Source organism: Tachyglossus aculeatus, chromosome 4 (assembly GCF_015852505.1).
Source record: "Tachyglossus aculeatus isolate mTacAcu1 chromosome 4, mTacAcu1.pri, whole genome shotgun sequence".
NCBI classification, from domain to species: domain Eukaryota; kingdom Metazoa; phylum Chordata; class Mammalia; order Monotremata; family Tachyglossidae; genus Tachyglossus; species Tachyglossus aculeatus.
The window spans coordinates 83,618,121-83,631,453 of record NC_052069.1 but is presented as its reverse complement, the minus strand read 5'-3'; the positions used below and the strand labels follow the sequence as shown (position 1 = coordinate 83,631,453).

Sequence of the window (13,333 nt, the reverse complement as noted above, 5' to 3'; positions counted from 1 at the left end):
GATGGCTTGACGGCATAAGGCAGAGACCCACCGCAAGCATTCATTCATTCATTAAATCGTATTTATTGAGCGCTTACTGTTTGCAGAGCACTGTACTTAGCACTTAGGAAGTACAAGTTGGCAACATATAGAGACGGTCCCTACCCAACAACGGGCTCCCAGTCTAGAAGGGGGAGACAGACAACAAAACAAAGCATGTAGACAGGTGTCAAAATCGTCAGAACGAATAGAATTATAGCTATATGCACATCATTAGCAAAATAAATAGAATAGTAAATATGTACAAGTAAAATAAATACACTGAGGGGTCCAAGGTGCTCAACTCTAGCACCTTTGTACCACCCTAGTTTGGTTCTGGGGCCTCCAGTGACCAGCGCTTAGAACAGTGCTTGGCACATAGTAAGCGCTTAGCAAGTACCATTGTTATTATTATTATTATGTGGTACGATCTGGGATTGGGAAAGGAGCTTGGGGCTAGTGAGGTCATTGGGGCTGTTGGCAGCGTAGAGCGTCCTCCAGGGCAAGGTCACCGTTGACTTATAGACTCTTCTGCTACTACCTGAAAGACTGCCTTTATTCAACTTGGGTCACCACCATGTGACTCCCCTCAGCCCTAAAACACTGGACTTTGGGCCTCTGATCCAAATTAGGTCTTCCTGCCCTGAGCAGGAGATTTAGATCAGACGCTGGATGGAAAATGTCTTTGATCTGTCTTCATTCACCCCTCTCAAATTGGACAACAAGGTATTGTCGCAAAATGACATTTTTATGATATCACCAACAGTACCCGCCCTGGCCCAGACTCTCGTCCGAGTGACTTCCGCTTGTAGGGTTAGTTGGACCAGAAATAATTTCCCCCTCATATTGGCAAATCTTTTGTCAAGAAAATAATGCCTGGAGAAGGGGCAACCTCTTAGGACTTATTCAGTCAGTCGATCGTGTTTATTGAGTGCTTACTGTATGCAGAGTACTGTACTAAGCGCTTGGGAGAGTCCAATGCAACAATAAACAGACACATTCCCTGCCCACAACGATCTTACAGTCTAGAGACTTGTTCTGTATGGGATTCAGGAAACCCCTGACCCCTTGGAGAGAGGGTTTAATGTTACCGTGCCTCTTCTTCCTGCTTACTGCTTTGCAATCAATTCGCTAGATGTAGAGGAGTTGTTGCAATGCTGCTTTGAATGGGTTCAAATCCCAGCCCAAGCTCTTGGAAGCATACAAACTCTAACTGCAATTCCATGTAATTTTAGGAACGGAAAGTGCGGATGAACTAAATATTTTATACTCAAATGGAGCAGCGTGTGACCTAAAGGAGGGCAACTGCAGTGGCTGCATTCAAGATTGTAACAGGTAAAGTGCACACTTTCTTGTTTGGGGAGACATTTGTTAGTATCGATTCGACCTTTTGAGTTCATCTGAAACTTTTAATCTCTGCTTTCTTGATAAGTGTCTGGTTTTTCTAACTCTCGTTCCATTTAAATGTGATAAATTGTGCGTAGGCCCTTGCAAGTTATTTTATTCCTGAGGGAAGTGATTAAAAAAAGGTGTATTCATACTAATTCTACTAATTCCTAGACTGTGAGCCCATAATGAACTAACATCCTGTAGGAATTTACAGCTTATGAACCCAGTGTGTGTTTCCATGTGTGAGTCTCCTTCGCTGGCTTCTCTGCCTCCCACCCCCTAACTGTGGGGGTGCTCGGGGGCGGGGAGGGGGGCAGAGCAGAGGGAGAAGGTTGGGGTGATGCAGAGGGGAGGGGAAACTGAGGAATCTGGGACGGCCTCTTGGAGGAGGTGAGCCTTCAGTAGGGCTTTGAAGAGGGGGAGTGTGATTGGCGGATGTGAGGAGGGAGGGCATAACAGGCCAGACATGGGCCATGTCCCAGACATGGGACATGGGCCAGGGATCGACGGTGGGACAGGCGAGAACGTGGCAAAGTGAGAAGGTTAGAACCAGAGGAGCAGAGTGTCCGGACTGGGCTGGAGAAGGAGAGAAGGAGGTGAGTTAACAAGGGGCAAGGTGATGGAGAGCTTTGAAGCCAATAGTGAGGTGTTTTTGTTTGATATGGAGGTTGATAGGCAACCACTGGAGATTTTTGAGGAGGGAGGTGACATGCCCAGAACGTTTTTGTAGAAAGATAATCCGGGCAGCAGAGTGAAGTACGGACTGTAGTGGGGAGAGAAACGAGGATGGGAGATCAGAAAGGATGCTGGTGCAGTAATCCAGTCAGGATATGATGAGATTGTATCCACAAGGTAGCGGTTTGGATGGAGAGGAAAGGGCAGATCTTGGCAATGTTGTGAAGGTGAGACCGACAGGCTTTGGTCTCTACCATCTCTATGCGGATGATACCCAAATCTACATCCCCAGTCCTTATCTCTCTCCCTCTCCGCAGTCTTGCATTTCCTCCTGCTTTCAAGACATCTCTACTTGGATGTCCGCCCATCACCTCAAGCTTAACAGGACATATTTCCAAACCAGAACTCCTTATCTTCCTACCCCAACCCTGTCCTCCCTCAGACTTTCCCTTAACTGTAGATGGCATCATAATCCTTCCCATAACCTTGGCATTGTCCTTGACTCATCTCTCATTCTACCCACGTATTCAATCCATCAATAAATCCTGTCAGTCCCACCCTCACAACATCGCTAAAATCTGCCCTTTCCTCTTCATCCATACGGCTAAATTGCATTTAAATGCTTTTGGATTGAAATATAAATGAACATTCTTTCAAACTTCTTGTGATTCGAGTTCAGTGGCTCGCTCAAATCTAATGAGCAGCATATACGCCGAACTGTACTAAGTTCAGCCTGACAGCAACGTAACCGTGATAACGTTCTGAGGTCGATCTCAGCCTTTGGACTCTCATCCTGTAATATGTATCAAGACTTTTAGATTACTTTATGATGACTTAGTTGGCTGGGTCAGAAATGGAAGGTCCTTGTTAGACTTCTCCCCTATCACCAGGGTCGTGGTTTGCATCCGTTTCTGTTCTGCATGTTCAAGGATGCAAAAAAGGAACGAGGAAGCTGGTATCAAAATATGATCATCTTTCTGAACCAGAGAGCATGTCAGTCGTATTTACGAGCACTTACTTTGTACAGAGCACTGTAGTAAGTGCTTGGAAGAGCACAAAATAACAATAACCCTAACCCTGCCCACAATGAGTTTAGTCTAGAGTGGGAGACAGACGTTAATATAAATAAATAACAGATATGAACATGAGTGCCCTGGGGTTGGGAGGGGGGCTGAATAAAGGGAGCTGAAATTTTACTGCTGTAAAATGAGGATTGAGACTGTGAGCCCCACGTGGGACAGGGACTGTGTCCAACCTGATTTACTTGTATTCACCCCAGCGCTTAGAACAGTGCCTGGCACATCTGTAAAATGGGGATTGAGACTGTGAGCCCATGTGGGAAAGGGACTGTGTCCAATAGGATTATGTCTACCCCAGTGCTTAGTACAGTGCCTGGCACATAGTAAGCACTTAACAAATACCATTATAAAAAAGGGCTTGACACATAGTAAGTGCTTACCAAATGCCTTAATAACTGTGGAAATGTGGTTTGGTACATATATCCTCTTCTGGATTATGTAAAAACCTTTGGTTTGGTTTTTGTCTGCATTAGTTTGGTTTTCATTGCATCTCACTATTTGACAAACATGCTTCTTAGCTGTTATATATATTCTGCAATTTATGAGAACCCACAAGGTGTTGATAAATTGCCTTTTTTTTTCTCTCCCCCACAGAGAGCTCTTTGATTCAACATCATTCTCATCAAGCTAGTCCTGATTATTTTTCTTTTCTTAGCAGCACCCTCACTCTTAGAGGGTAGTGCTTATTGGGCAGCGAAATAGTCCAAGCAAATTCTATGTTAGTCAACCAAAAAGAAATCAAACAAAAATCACTGTTTTGACAATGGCAGAATACTCTGTGAAATTTGGGCCCTTTCAGAGGTTAAAAATGCAATTTAAGAATAATTTAGCTTAGATGAAAAACATAAGAATTGGAAGTTCAGAATCAAACTGTTTTCTCATTACATGTTGATTTAAGAAAGTGATGTTAAACCATAGTCGGTTTATGTATAAACCTAGGTATAGTTGGATTACATAATGTGGATTTTTAAATCTGATAGGTGGTAGTGCAGTTTAATGTGACCTTTCCAAGATGAATGATTTAAAAAATAAACAGTGTATGACTTAACTGTACTTATGAAGCTCTCATCCCATTGTGGGTTCTTGCTATTGTTAATGTCACTCTTACTTTGCTTTCATGGCATTCCACCAAATGAAATTGCATTTATTTGAAAACATCTTGAAGAGCATTGCATTTTATGGCAGACAGATGCTACTGTATTGTAAAATCAATATTGATGATTATATCATAAGCTCTGGATAGCGCTTAGAACAGTGCTTTGCACATAGTAAGTGCTTAATAAATGCTATCATTATTATTAGTGGGAAATCCAGAGATTTAGTTGTTGTGCAAACCTTCCTCCAGCTCAAATAATGGGATTGCAGAGAAGGGGACAACGAGGGTCCCATTTTCTGACCTAGAAAAGATGTCCAGTCCATCATCTTCTTCCTACCTGAGAGTCATCAATGGACCTGCTGGGAGCTCTTTTTAGTAATTGTGGTATTTGTTAAAGTGCTTACTATGTGCCAAATGCTGTTCTAAGCGCTGGAGTAGATACAAGGTCATCGTGTTGGACACAGTCCGTGTCCCACATAGGGCTCACAGACTTGATATCCATTTTCCAGATGAGGCTCAAAGAAGTGAGTTGCCCAAGGTCAAAGAGACATATGGCGGTGCCAGGATTACAATTCATCCTCTGGACTGTGAACTCGTCCTCTAGACAGTAAGCTTATTGTGGGCAGGAATGTGTCCGTTTATTGTACTCTCCCAAGCTCTTAGTACAATGCCCTGCCCACAGTAAGTGCACAGTAAATACAACTGAATGAATAAATCCACGTCCTCTGATTCCCGAGCCCACCAACTCAGGAAAAAGGATTGCAGAGGAGGGGGTGCTTTGATCCTGGTTTCTGACCCCAAATAAGGGGACCGGGGGATGTCCCTGGACCCAGAAAATGACATCTAATTGAATAAATGTTACGGCTCAGCTCTAATGAATGTGGGGAAAAATAATTCATCCAATAAATCTGCCCTATAACCAACGTGTACTATATTTCGATTTATGAGTAATCCTTTTATTTTCTCTAGGGCCCTGGAGCTTCATCCGTTTTCTATGAAACCCCTTCTGCGGCGAGCAATGGCGTATGAATCTGCAGAGCAGTTTCGGCAAGCGTATGTGGATTATAAAACAGTGTTGCAGCTGGACGGTGGAATACAGGAAGCAAATGACGGTCTTAGCAGGTAGCCTGATTAAGCGTGTTAATGTAAGAGGCTGGCTATGGAGATGTTGAGCTGAATTTGATGTATTTCATAGTCACAGATGGATTTATTGAACACCCACTGAGCGTGGTACACTATGCTAAGCGCTTGAGAAGTAGAAAACGAGCAAATGAAACATTCCCTGCCCACAAGGAGCTTACACTTATCCCTCCTGCAGACTCGATGACACAGGAATATAGCAGCATGGCTTACTGGAAAGAGCACGGGCTTGGGAGACAGAGGTCATGGGTTCTAATCTAGCTGTGGGACTTTGGGTAAGTCACTTAACTTCTCTGGGCCTCAGTTACCTCATCTGTAAAATGGGGATTAAGACTGTGAGCCCCACATGGGACAACCTGATTACCTTATATCTACCCCAGCAATTAGAACAGTGCTTGGCACATAGTAAGCGCTTAACAAATACCAGCATTATTATTATTATTATTATTATTATTATGCCTCTGGAGTTTAGTGGTTCTGTTGTAGTTCATATGCAGGTTCTTCACAGATGATGATAATAATTGTGATCTTGAAGTGCTTGCTATGTGCTAAGTCCTGGGGCAGATAAAAGCTAATCAGGTTGGACATAGTCCTTGTCCCACATGGAGCTCAGAGTCTAACGGAGAGGGAGAAAAGAGATTTAGTTTCCATTTTACAGATGAGGAAACTGAAACACAGAGAAGTGACTAATTTGTAATTAATATTCCGTAAGTTCCTTATGCACCAATCATTTTCTCCCATTTCTACTTTAAAAATTTCCTGTTAAATATTATCAATACCCTGCAATTGCCTACCCGTAGCTTTTCCAATGGCCCTTTTCATCCATCATTGTTTTTTTTTTTTTAAATAGAACACCAAGATTACCATTATATCAGTTCTTCACTATTTCGATTTCTTTTAGAGCTCTTGTCTTGGAGAGTCAAGCTATGCCGTTAATACTCCCCACTAGTTTGTAAACTAGTCCAGGGAATGATAGCATTTTAAGATTTCTGTGACATGTTTTCAAGTGCCTAGTACAGTGACCCTCTGCCCAGTAGGTGCTCAATAAATGAAAGATTGAAGAGGAAAAGGACAAAAGTGTCATCAATTTCTAATTTCACTACCTTTTTGCCTGATTTTATTTGTCCTTGGATTCATTCTTTATGATGAGATGAATCACTAGAAACATCAACTCTTGAAATTTCTTTGGGAATTTGTAAATACTTGATGAGAGCTTCTTTTTCATTTCCCTTTGGGGAATGTCTAGTTTTTCCCATCCTTTTGAAAGGCTGAATGATCCTTGCTACTTTTTTCCTTTTTTTTTTTTTTTTTTGAAAACCACATGGGAAGTGTTTTGTACCAAAGAGATAGTTTTATGTCAATTTGAAAACACGTTAGTGCCTCTCTTTTGTAGTCTATAATTTTGATTTTCCCGCTTTTAAATCTTAGAATATCGAACAGCTAATAGTTTTAATTTTAACAACTGTTTATTTGGGATTTTTTGTTCTTTAGTCTTATTCATTCCTCTTCCCTCTAACTTTCCCTTATGTTGTTAGATTTCACTGTTCATAGCTATTTCCTTCCTGGTAACTCATCACTTTTTCAGCTGCTTCTTCCTTCTCTGCTGGTAACTCATTTTATGCTTGCAAAGTCCTCATTTTTTCAAGCTCCTTTTCCTACTGCAAATTTTAATTAGTATTAATAATCATTTGTTCTCAAATCTGCTTTTTCTAAAGGGTATACACGAAGTTTGTCGCAAATGATTCTGCATATCGTTAAAACCACAGATTACAATACCGTGAGGAGGCAGTTACGTGAATTCTGTATTTACGCATTCAAAAAATAACCTCTCAATTGACAAAGTTTGAAACTCAAATGATTCAAATTCAGATAAAGCCGCCAAGTAACAATTAATAACTGAACATCAGTTCCAGGCAGCAAGTTATAATTCCAAATTCATTTTAGAAATGCCTTTTCAGAAAAGGACCATTTTGTTTTTAGTCCAAATGGAATCACTTAAAGTTAAAAACACATCAGAAGAAAGTATGTTTTGTATGTATGCTCTTTTGATCATAATAGAAGATAGTATGTCTTGTGTGCAGGCTTTTTGATCATTAGCAAACTTCAGTATCTTAGGCTAGTAATGGAATTATTCATTAGAAGAGATTCTTCTTTTGGCTGCATAAATATTTGTCAATAAAATATCTGGAGTTATTGTAGAAATTTATAACTCCAAGGTAAAAATATTTTGATTTCATGATGTCATTTTAATACATTTGTCTCCCCTTGAATAATTAGCACCATCAATAGAATATTTGAACCCATTTAACTTTGAGATTATAGTATACAACAGGGGGTACAGATTTAGTTATTAAGAAAAAACTTGGTTAGTGTTTTTCAGTTTTCATTTCCCCTAAAATTTAGTAACACAGATATTTCATTTTATATTTTAGGAAGTAAAATTCAGCCACTTGTTCAGTACTTATTTTCAATTGTTACTGCAAACAACATATTTGGTTTTTTTTTAACAACTGAAAATTTTTCATTTCTCAATGCCCCAGAAATGTGCTTTTATTTAGTTTGGCATATTTGAAATTTTAGGGTATGACTATGTATTCCCAGAAGGAATTTGAAGCAGCGTGAACTTGCTACATTGTTTAGTTCACGGTAATCCTGTAGTGCATAAGTTGTTTAAGAACCTGGTAACTTGGAGACGTTCCATCAAAGGATTCAGGAGTTGACTGGTGCCCCTGTGGATGAAACACGATTGTTTCTGGAGACACAGGATCATGATATATCCTGACAGATGCATGTGATTCCCCAATAGCATTTTCTCCAAATGGTGTAATGAATGAGTGGATGAATCAATCAGTGGTATTTAGTGAGCACATACTGTGTGTGGAGCACTGTAATAATAATAATAATAATGGCATTTGTTAAGCACTTCCCATGTGCAAAGCACTGTTCTAAGTGCTGGGGAGGATACAAGGTGATCAGATTGTTCCACGTGGGGCTCACAGTCTTAATCCCCATTTTCCAGATGAGGTAACTGAGGCACAGAGAAGTTAAGTGGCTTGCCCAAAGTCACACAGCTGACAAGTAGCGGAGCCGGGATTTGAACCCATGTTCTCTGACTCCCAAGCCCGAGCTCTTTCCATTGAGCCACACTGCTGCTCTGTACTAAGCTCTTGGGAGAGCACACGACAACAGAGTTGGTAGACACATTCCCTGCCCACAGTGAGTCTAGAGGGGGAGGCAGGTATTAATATAAATAAATTACGGCTATGTACATAAGTGATGTGGGGGCTGAGGACGGGGTGAATATCAAGTGCCCAAAGGTTATAGATCCAAGTGCATAGATGCAGACACAGAAAGGAGAGCGAGTCGGAGAAAAGAGGGCTTAATCAATCAATCAATCAATCGTATTTATTGAGCGCTTACTGTGTGCAGAGCACTGTACTAAGCGCTTGGGAAGTACAAGTTGGCAACATATAGAGCCAGTCCCTACCCAACAGTGGGCTCACAAGTGGGGAGGACCTACTTGGCGGGTGGGAGGGACGTGTAATGAATAGACGGTGCATAGATCGTCACGCGGAGACGGTGACAGAGATGACTGCAGTTTGTGGAAGGACATTGTATAGTGGCCCCCGAGTCTTATGCACCAGATGCAGTCTCGTTATAGATGTGACATCAAGTAATAGAGAGAGACAGATGGGGCGATAAATGGATTTTTGTTTTCCTTTCTTTTCAGAATAACAAAAACTTTAATAGAGCTGGACGGACCAACTTGGCGAGAGAAACTACCCGCTATTCCAGTGGTTCCCCTTGCCGCTCAGTTGCCTAGCCTGGGTGGAAAGTGTTCTAATGCAGAGAATGGTGCACACGAAGATACACAACCCAGTAAACAGCAGCAAGCGAAGATCCCAGGTTTGTCGGCAGGTTTCTGTAGTTGAACGATCAGTGCTTCTTTAAGGCATTCTTAGAAGTATCTTTGGCAGCATTTATACTTTTGTGCCATTTTGAAAAAGGTTCAAGATTTGATAATGTTAAGGGTTTTTTCCTCCAAGTAGGGAAAATTGTGTTCAAGCATGTAGTATAGCTCTTCGAGGGCAGGGATCGTACCTAACAACACAAGTGCTTAGTATGGCACACATGGTAAATGCGCAATAAATGCCATCGATTGATAGCGTTACATAGCAATATACTGTGAGACCTGAAGAGATTAACTTGAGTTTTTAGAAAGAATTAGAGTGAATAAACGTTTGAAAAGTCTCAGATGCAATTGAGAAAGTACAAGAGGAAACGGGTTTTGCAGCATTTGGGGTTTAGGCAAGCCCTAGGGAAGATTTCCTGACAGTAACTGTTGAACTTAGTGTCGGAATTTGTTCCTCATTCTTTCATTTAATCATATTTATTGAATGCTTACTGTGATCAGAGCACTGAACTAAGCACTCAGGACAGTACAATACAACAGGGTTGGTGGACACATTCCTTGCCCACAAGGAAGTTACAGTTTAAAGGGGGAGACAGACATTAATATAAATAAATTACAGATATGTTCATAAGTGCTGTGGGGCTGGGAGAAGGATTGAATAATAATAATAATAATGATGGTATTTGTTAAGCACTTACTATGTGCTGGAGGGATACAGGGTGATCAGGTTGTCCCACGTGTGGGGCTGGGAGAAAGATTGAATAATGATAATAATAATAATAATAATGATGGTATTTGTTAAGCACTTACTATGTGCTGGAGGGATACAAGGTGATCAGGTTGTCCCACGTGGGGCTCACAGTCTTAATTCCCATTTTACGGATGAGGGAACTGAGACCTAATGAAGATAAGTGACTTGCCCAAAGTCACACAGCCGATAAGTGGCAGAGCCGGGATTAGAACCCATGACCTCTGACTCCCAAGCTCGTGCTCTTTCCACTGAGCCATGCTGCTTCTCTAAAGGGAATAAAGGAAGCAAATCAGGATGACGCAGAAGGGAGTGGGAAAAGAGGGAAGGAAGGCTTAGTCGGGAAAGGCCCCTTGGAGGCTGTCTGTGCCTGTCTCCACCCAGGGAAAGAAAGAAAATCTCTGGGGTCAGACTGGAGAAAGGCCCCTGTTGCCCTCCCCCTCTGCCTTACCCCCCCTCCCCTTTTAATAATAATAATAATAATAATAATAATAATAATAATGGTATTTGTTTTACTTGTACATATCTATTCTATTTATTTTATTTTGTTAGCATGTTTGGTTTTGTTCTCTGTCTCCCCCTTTTAGACTGTGAGCCCACTGTTGGGTAGGGACTGTCTCTATATGTTGCCAATTTGTACTTCCCAAGCACTTAGTACAGTGCTCTGCACACAGTAAGCGCTCAATAAATACGATTGATTGATTGATTGATTGTGGGATGTTGGCTTCTGTAAATCATCATCATCATCATCATCAATCGTATTTATTGAGCGCTTACTGTGCGCAGAGCACTGTACTAAGCGCTTGGGAAGTACAAGTTGGCAACATATAGAAACAGTCCCTACCCAACAGTGGGCGCACAGTCTAAAAGGGGGAGACAGAGAACAAAATCAAACATACTAACAAAATAAATAGAATAAATATGTACAAGTAAAATAAATAAATGGAGTAATAAATATGTACAAACATATATGCATGTATACATTTACATGTATACATGTACAAACATATATGCATATATACATATATTCAGGTAAATATACAGGTAACTATGTAAAAATGGGCTAGACCCGTATTTATTTGGGGAATAGTTAATTTTGGTTTTCTTCTGGGCAGTGTGTGCCCTTGGCAGTTACCCGTCCCCCAGATACCGCCTCACTACCTCCTCCCCCTGCTGCCAATCTCAACAATGGAGAATGGACGGGGTTCAGGGCTGAAGGGTTGATTTAGCGTTTGAAAAAATAATCAAAAAGCCAACAGCATTCCCTAGCTGGAATGAAGAAGGCATTAGCCTTTGCCCCAAAGGCTCCAAAAGAAAAGCAACTACCACACACCGATTCCATGCCACCCATTCAGATGGCCTGCTACACCATTCTCTGAATGGGCTTGGCGGGCACCCTAGAGATGCATATCCACATATGGATATGTGGATATTCAAGGCCCTACTGAGAGCTCACCTCATCCAGGAGGCCTTCCCAGACTGAGCCCCTTCCTTCCTCTCCCCCTCATCCCCCTCTCCATCCCCCCATCTTACCTCCTTCCCTTCCCCACAGCACCTGTATATATGTATATATGTTTGTACATATTTATTACTCTATTTATTTATTTTACTTGTACATATCTATTCTATTTATTTTATTTTGTTAGTATGTTTGGTTTTATCTCCCCCTTTTAGACTGTGAGCCCACTGTTGGGTAGGGACTGTCTCTATATGTTGCCAATTTGTACTTCCCAAGCGCTTAGTACAGTGCTCTGCACACAGTAAGCGCTCAATAAATGCGATTGATGATGATGATGATGATATGGACAAACACTGGCATCTATATTTAGATAGGTGCAGGCTAATAACAACAATAATAATAATAATAATAATAAAAATAATAATAATAATAATGGTATTTGTTAAGCACTATGTGCCAGGCATTGTTCTAAGTGCTGGGGTCAATACAAGGTAATCAGGTTGTACACAGTCTCCATGGGGCTCATGGTCTTAATCCCCATTTTACAGATGAGGGAACTGAGGCCCAGAGAAGTGAAGTGACTTGCCCAAGGTCACACAGCTGACAAGTGTCTTCTAAGTCTAAGACAAGTCTTCTAGACTGTGAGCCCGTTTCTAGACAGTGAGCCCGTTGTTGGGTAGGGACCGTCTCTATATGTTGCCGACTTGTACTTCCCTAGCGCTTATTATAGTGCTCTGCACAAGGTAAGCGCTCAATACATACAATTGAATGAATGAATGAATGAAAGTGGCGGAGCCAGGATTAGAACCCATGACCGTCCGACTCACAGGCCTGTACTCTCTCCACTATGCCATGCTGCATCTTTAGAAACTTACAGAAGTAAAATTAGAGAAACAGTTCACAGAGAGAGCACATAAGCAGTGTGGCTCAGTGGAAAGAGCCTGGGCTTTGGAGTCAGAGGTCATGGGTTCGAATCCCGGCTCTGCCACATGTCTGCTGTGTGACCTTGGGCAAGTCACTTAACTTCTTTGAGCCTTAGTTCCCTCATCTGTAAAATGGGGATTAAGACTGTGAGCCCCCCCTTGGGACAACCTGATCACCTTGTATCCCCCTCAGTGCTTAGAACAGTGCTTTGCACATAGTAAGCACTTAACAAATACCATTATTATTGTTATTATTATTACCTGTCAAATAAGGATGAAGACTGTGAGCCCCATGTGGGACAACCTAATCACCTTGTAACCCCTGCAGCACTTAGAACAGTGCTTTGCACATAGTAAGTGCTTAACAAATGCCATTATTATTATTATTATATGGAACACTGAAGACATAGACAGCTCCACACTGATACACCCTTGGATGCGCACAGATATTCCTCTGGATGCAAAGCCAACAATGACAGACCCACATAACCCACCCCATCCCGCAACCCCCACCAAACAGGAAAAATGAAAATAATAATGGTATTTGTTAAGTGCTTACCACATGCCACACACTGTACTAGGAACACATCCCTAGAGGCAGGGAAAGCAGATAAAGTCCCTAAAACAGAGGGATCTAAACACAGCAATCAATCAATCAATCAATCAATCAATCGTATTTATTGAGTGCTTACTGTGTGCAGAGCACTGTACTAAGCGCTTGGGAAGTCCAAGTTGGCAACATATAGAGACAGTCCCTACCCAACAGTGGGCTCACAGTCTAAAAGGGGGAGACAGAGAACAAAACCAAACATACTAACAGCAGCATGGCATAGTAGATAGAGCACGGGCCCAGAAGTCAGATGGTCATGAGTTCTAATCCCGGCTCTGCCACT

At 41.6% G+C, this 13,333-nt stretch overlaps 1 protein-coding gene across 1 annotated transcript in view; it reads left to right on the top strand.

Moving 5' to 3' along the window:
- The window catches only part of SPAG1 (sperm associated antigen 1), a 59,428-nt gene that overhangs the window by 28,608 nt on the left and 17,487 nt on the right, over nucleotides 1-13,333 (top strand). Inside the window, exons 11-13 of the mRNA XM_038745490.1 lie at nucleotides 1,254-1,353; nucleotides 5,227-5,379; nucleotides 9,128-9,303. Of these exons, the coding sequence (XP_038601418.1) occupies nucleotides 1,254-1,353; nucleotides 5,227-5,379; nucleotides 9,128-9,303 (429 nt within the window). The remainder of the gene's footprint in view (nucleotides 1-1,253; nucleotides 1,354-5,226; nucleotides 5,380-9,127; nucleotides 9,304-13,333) is intronic.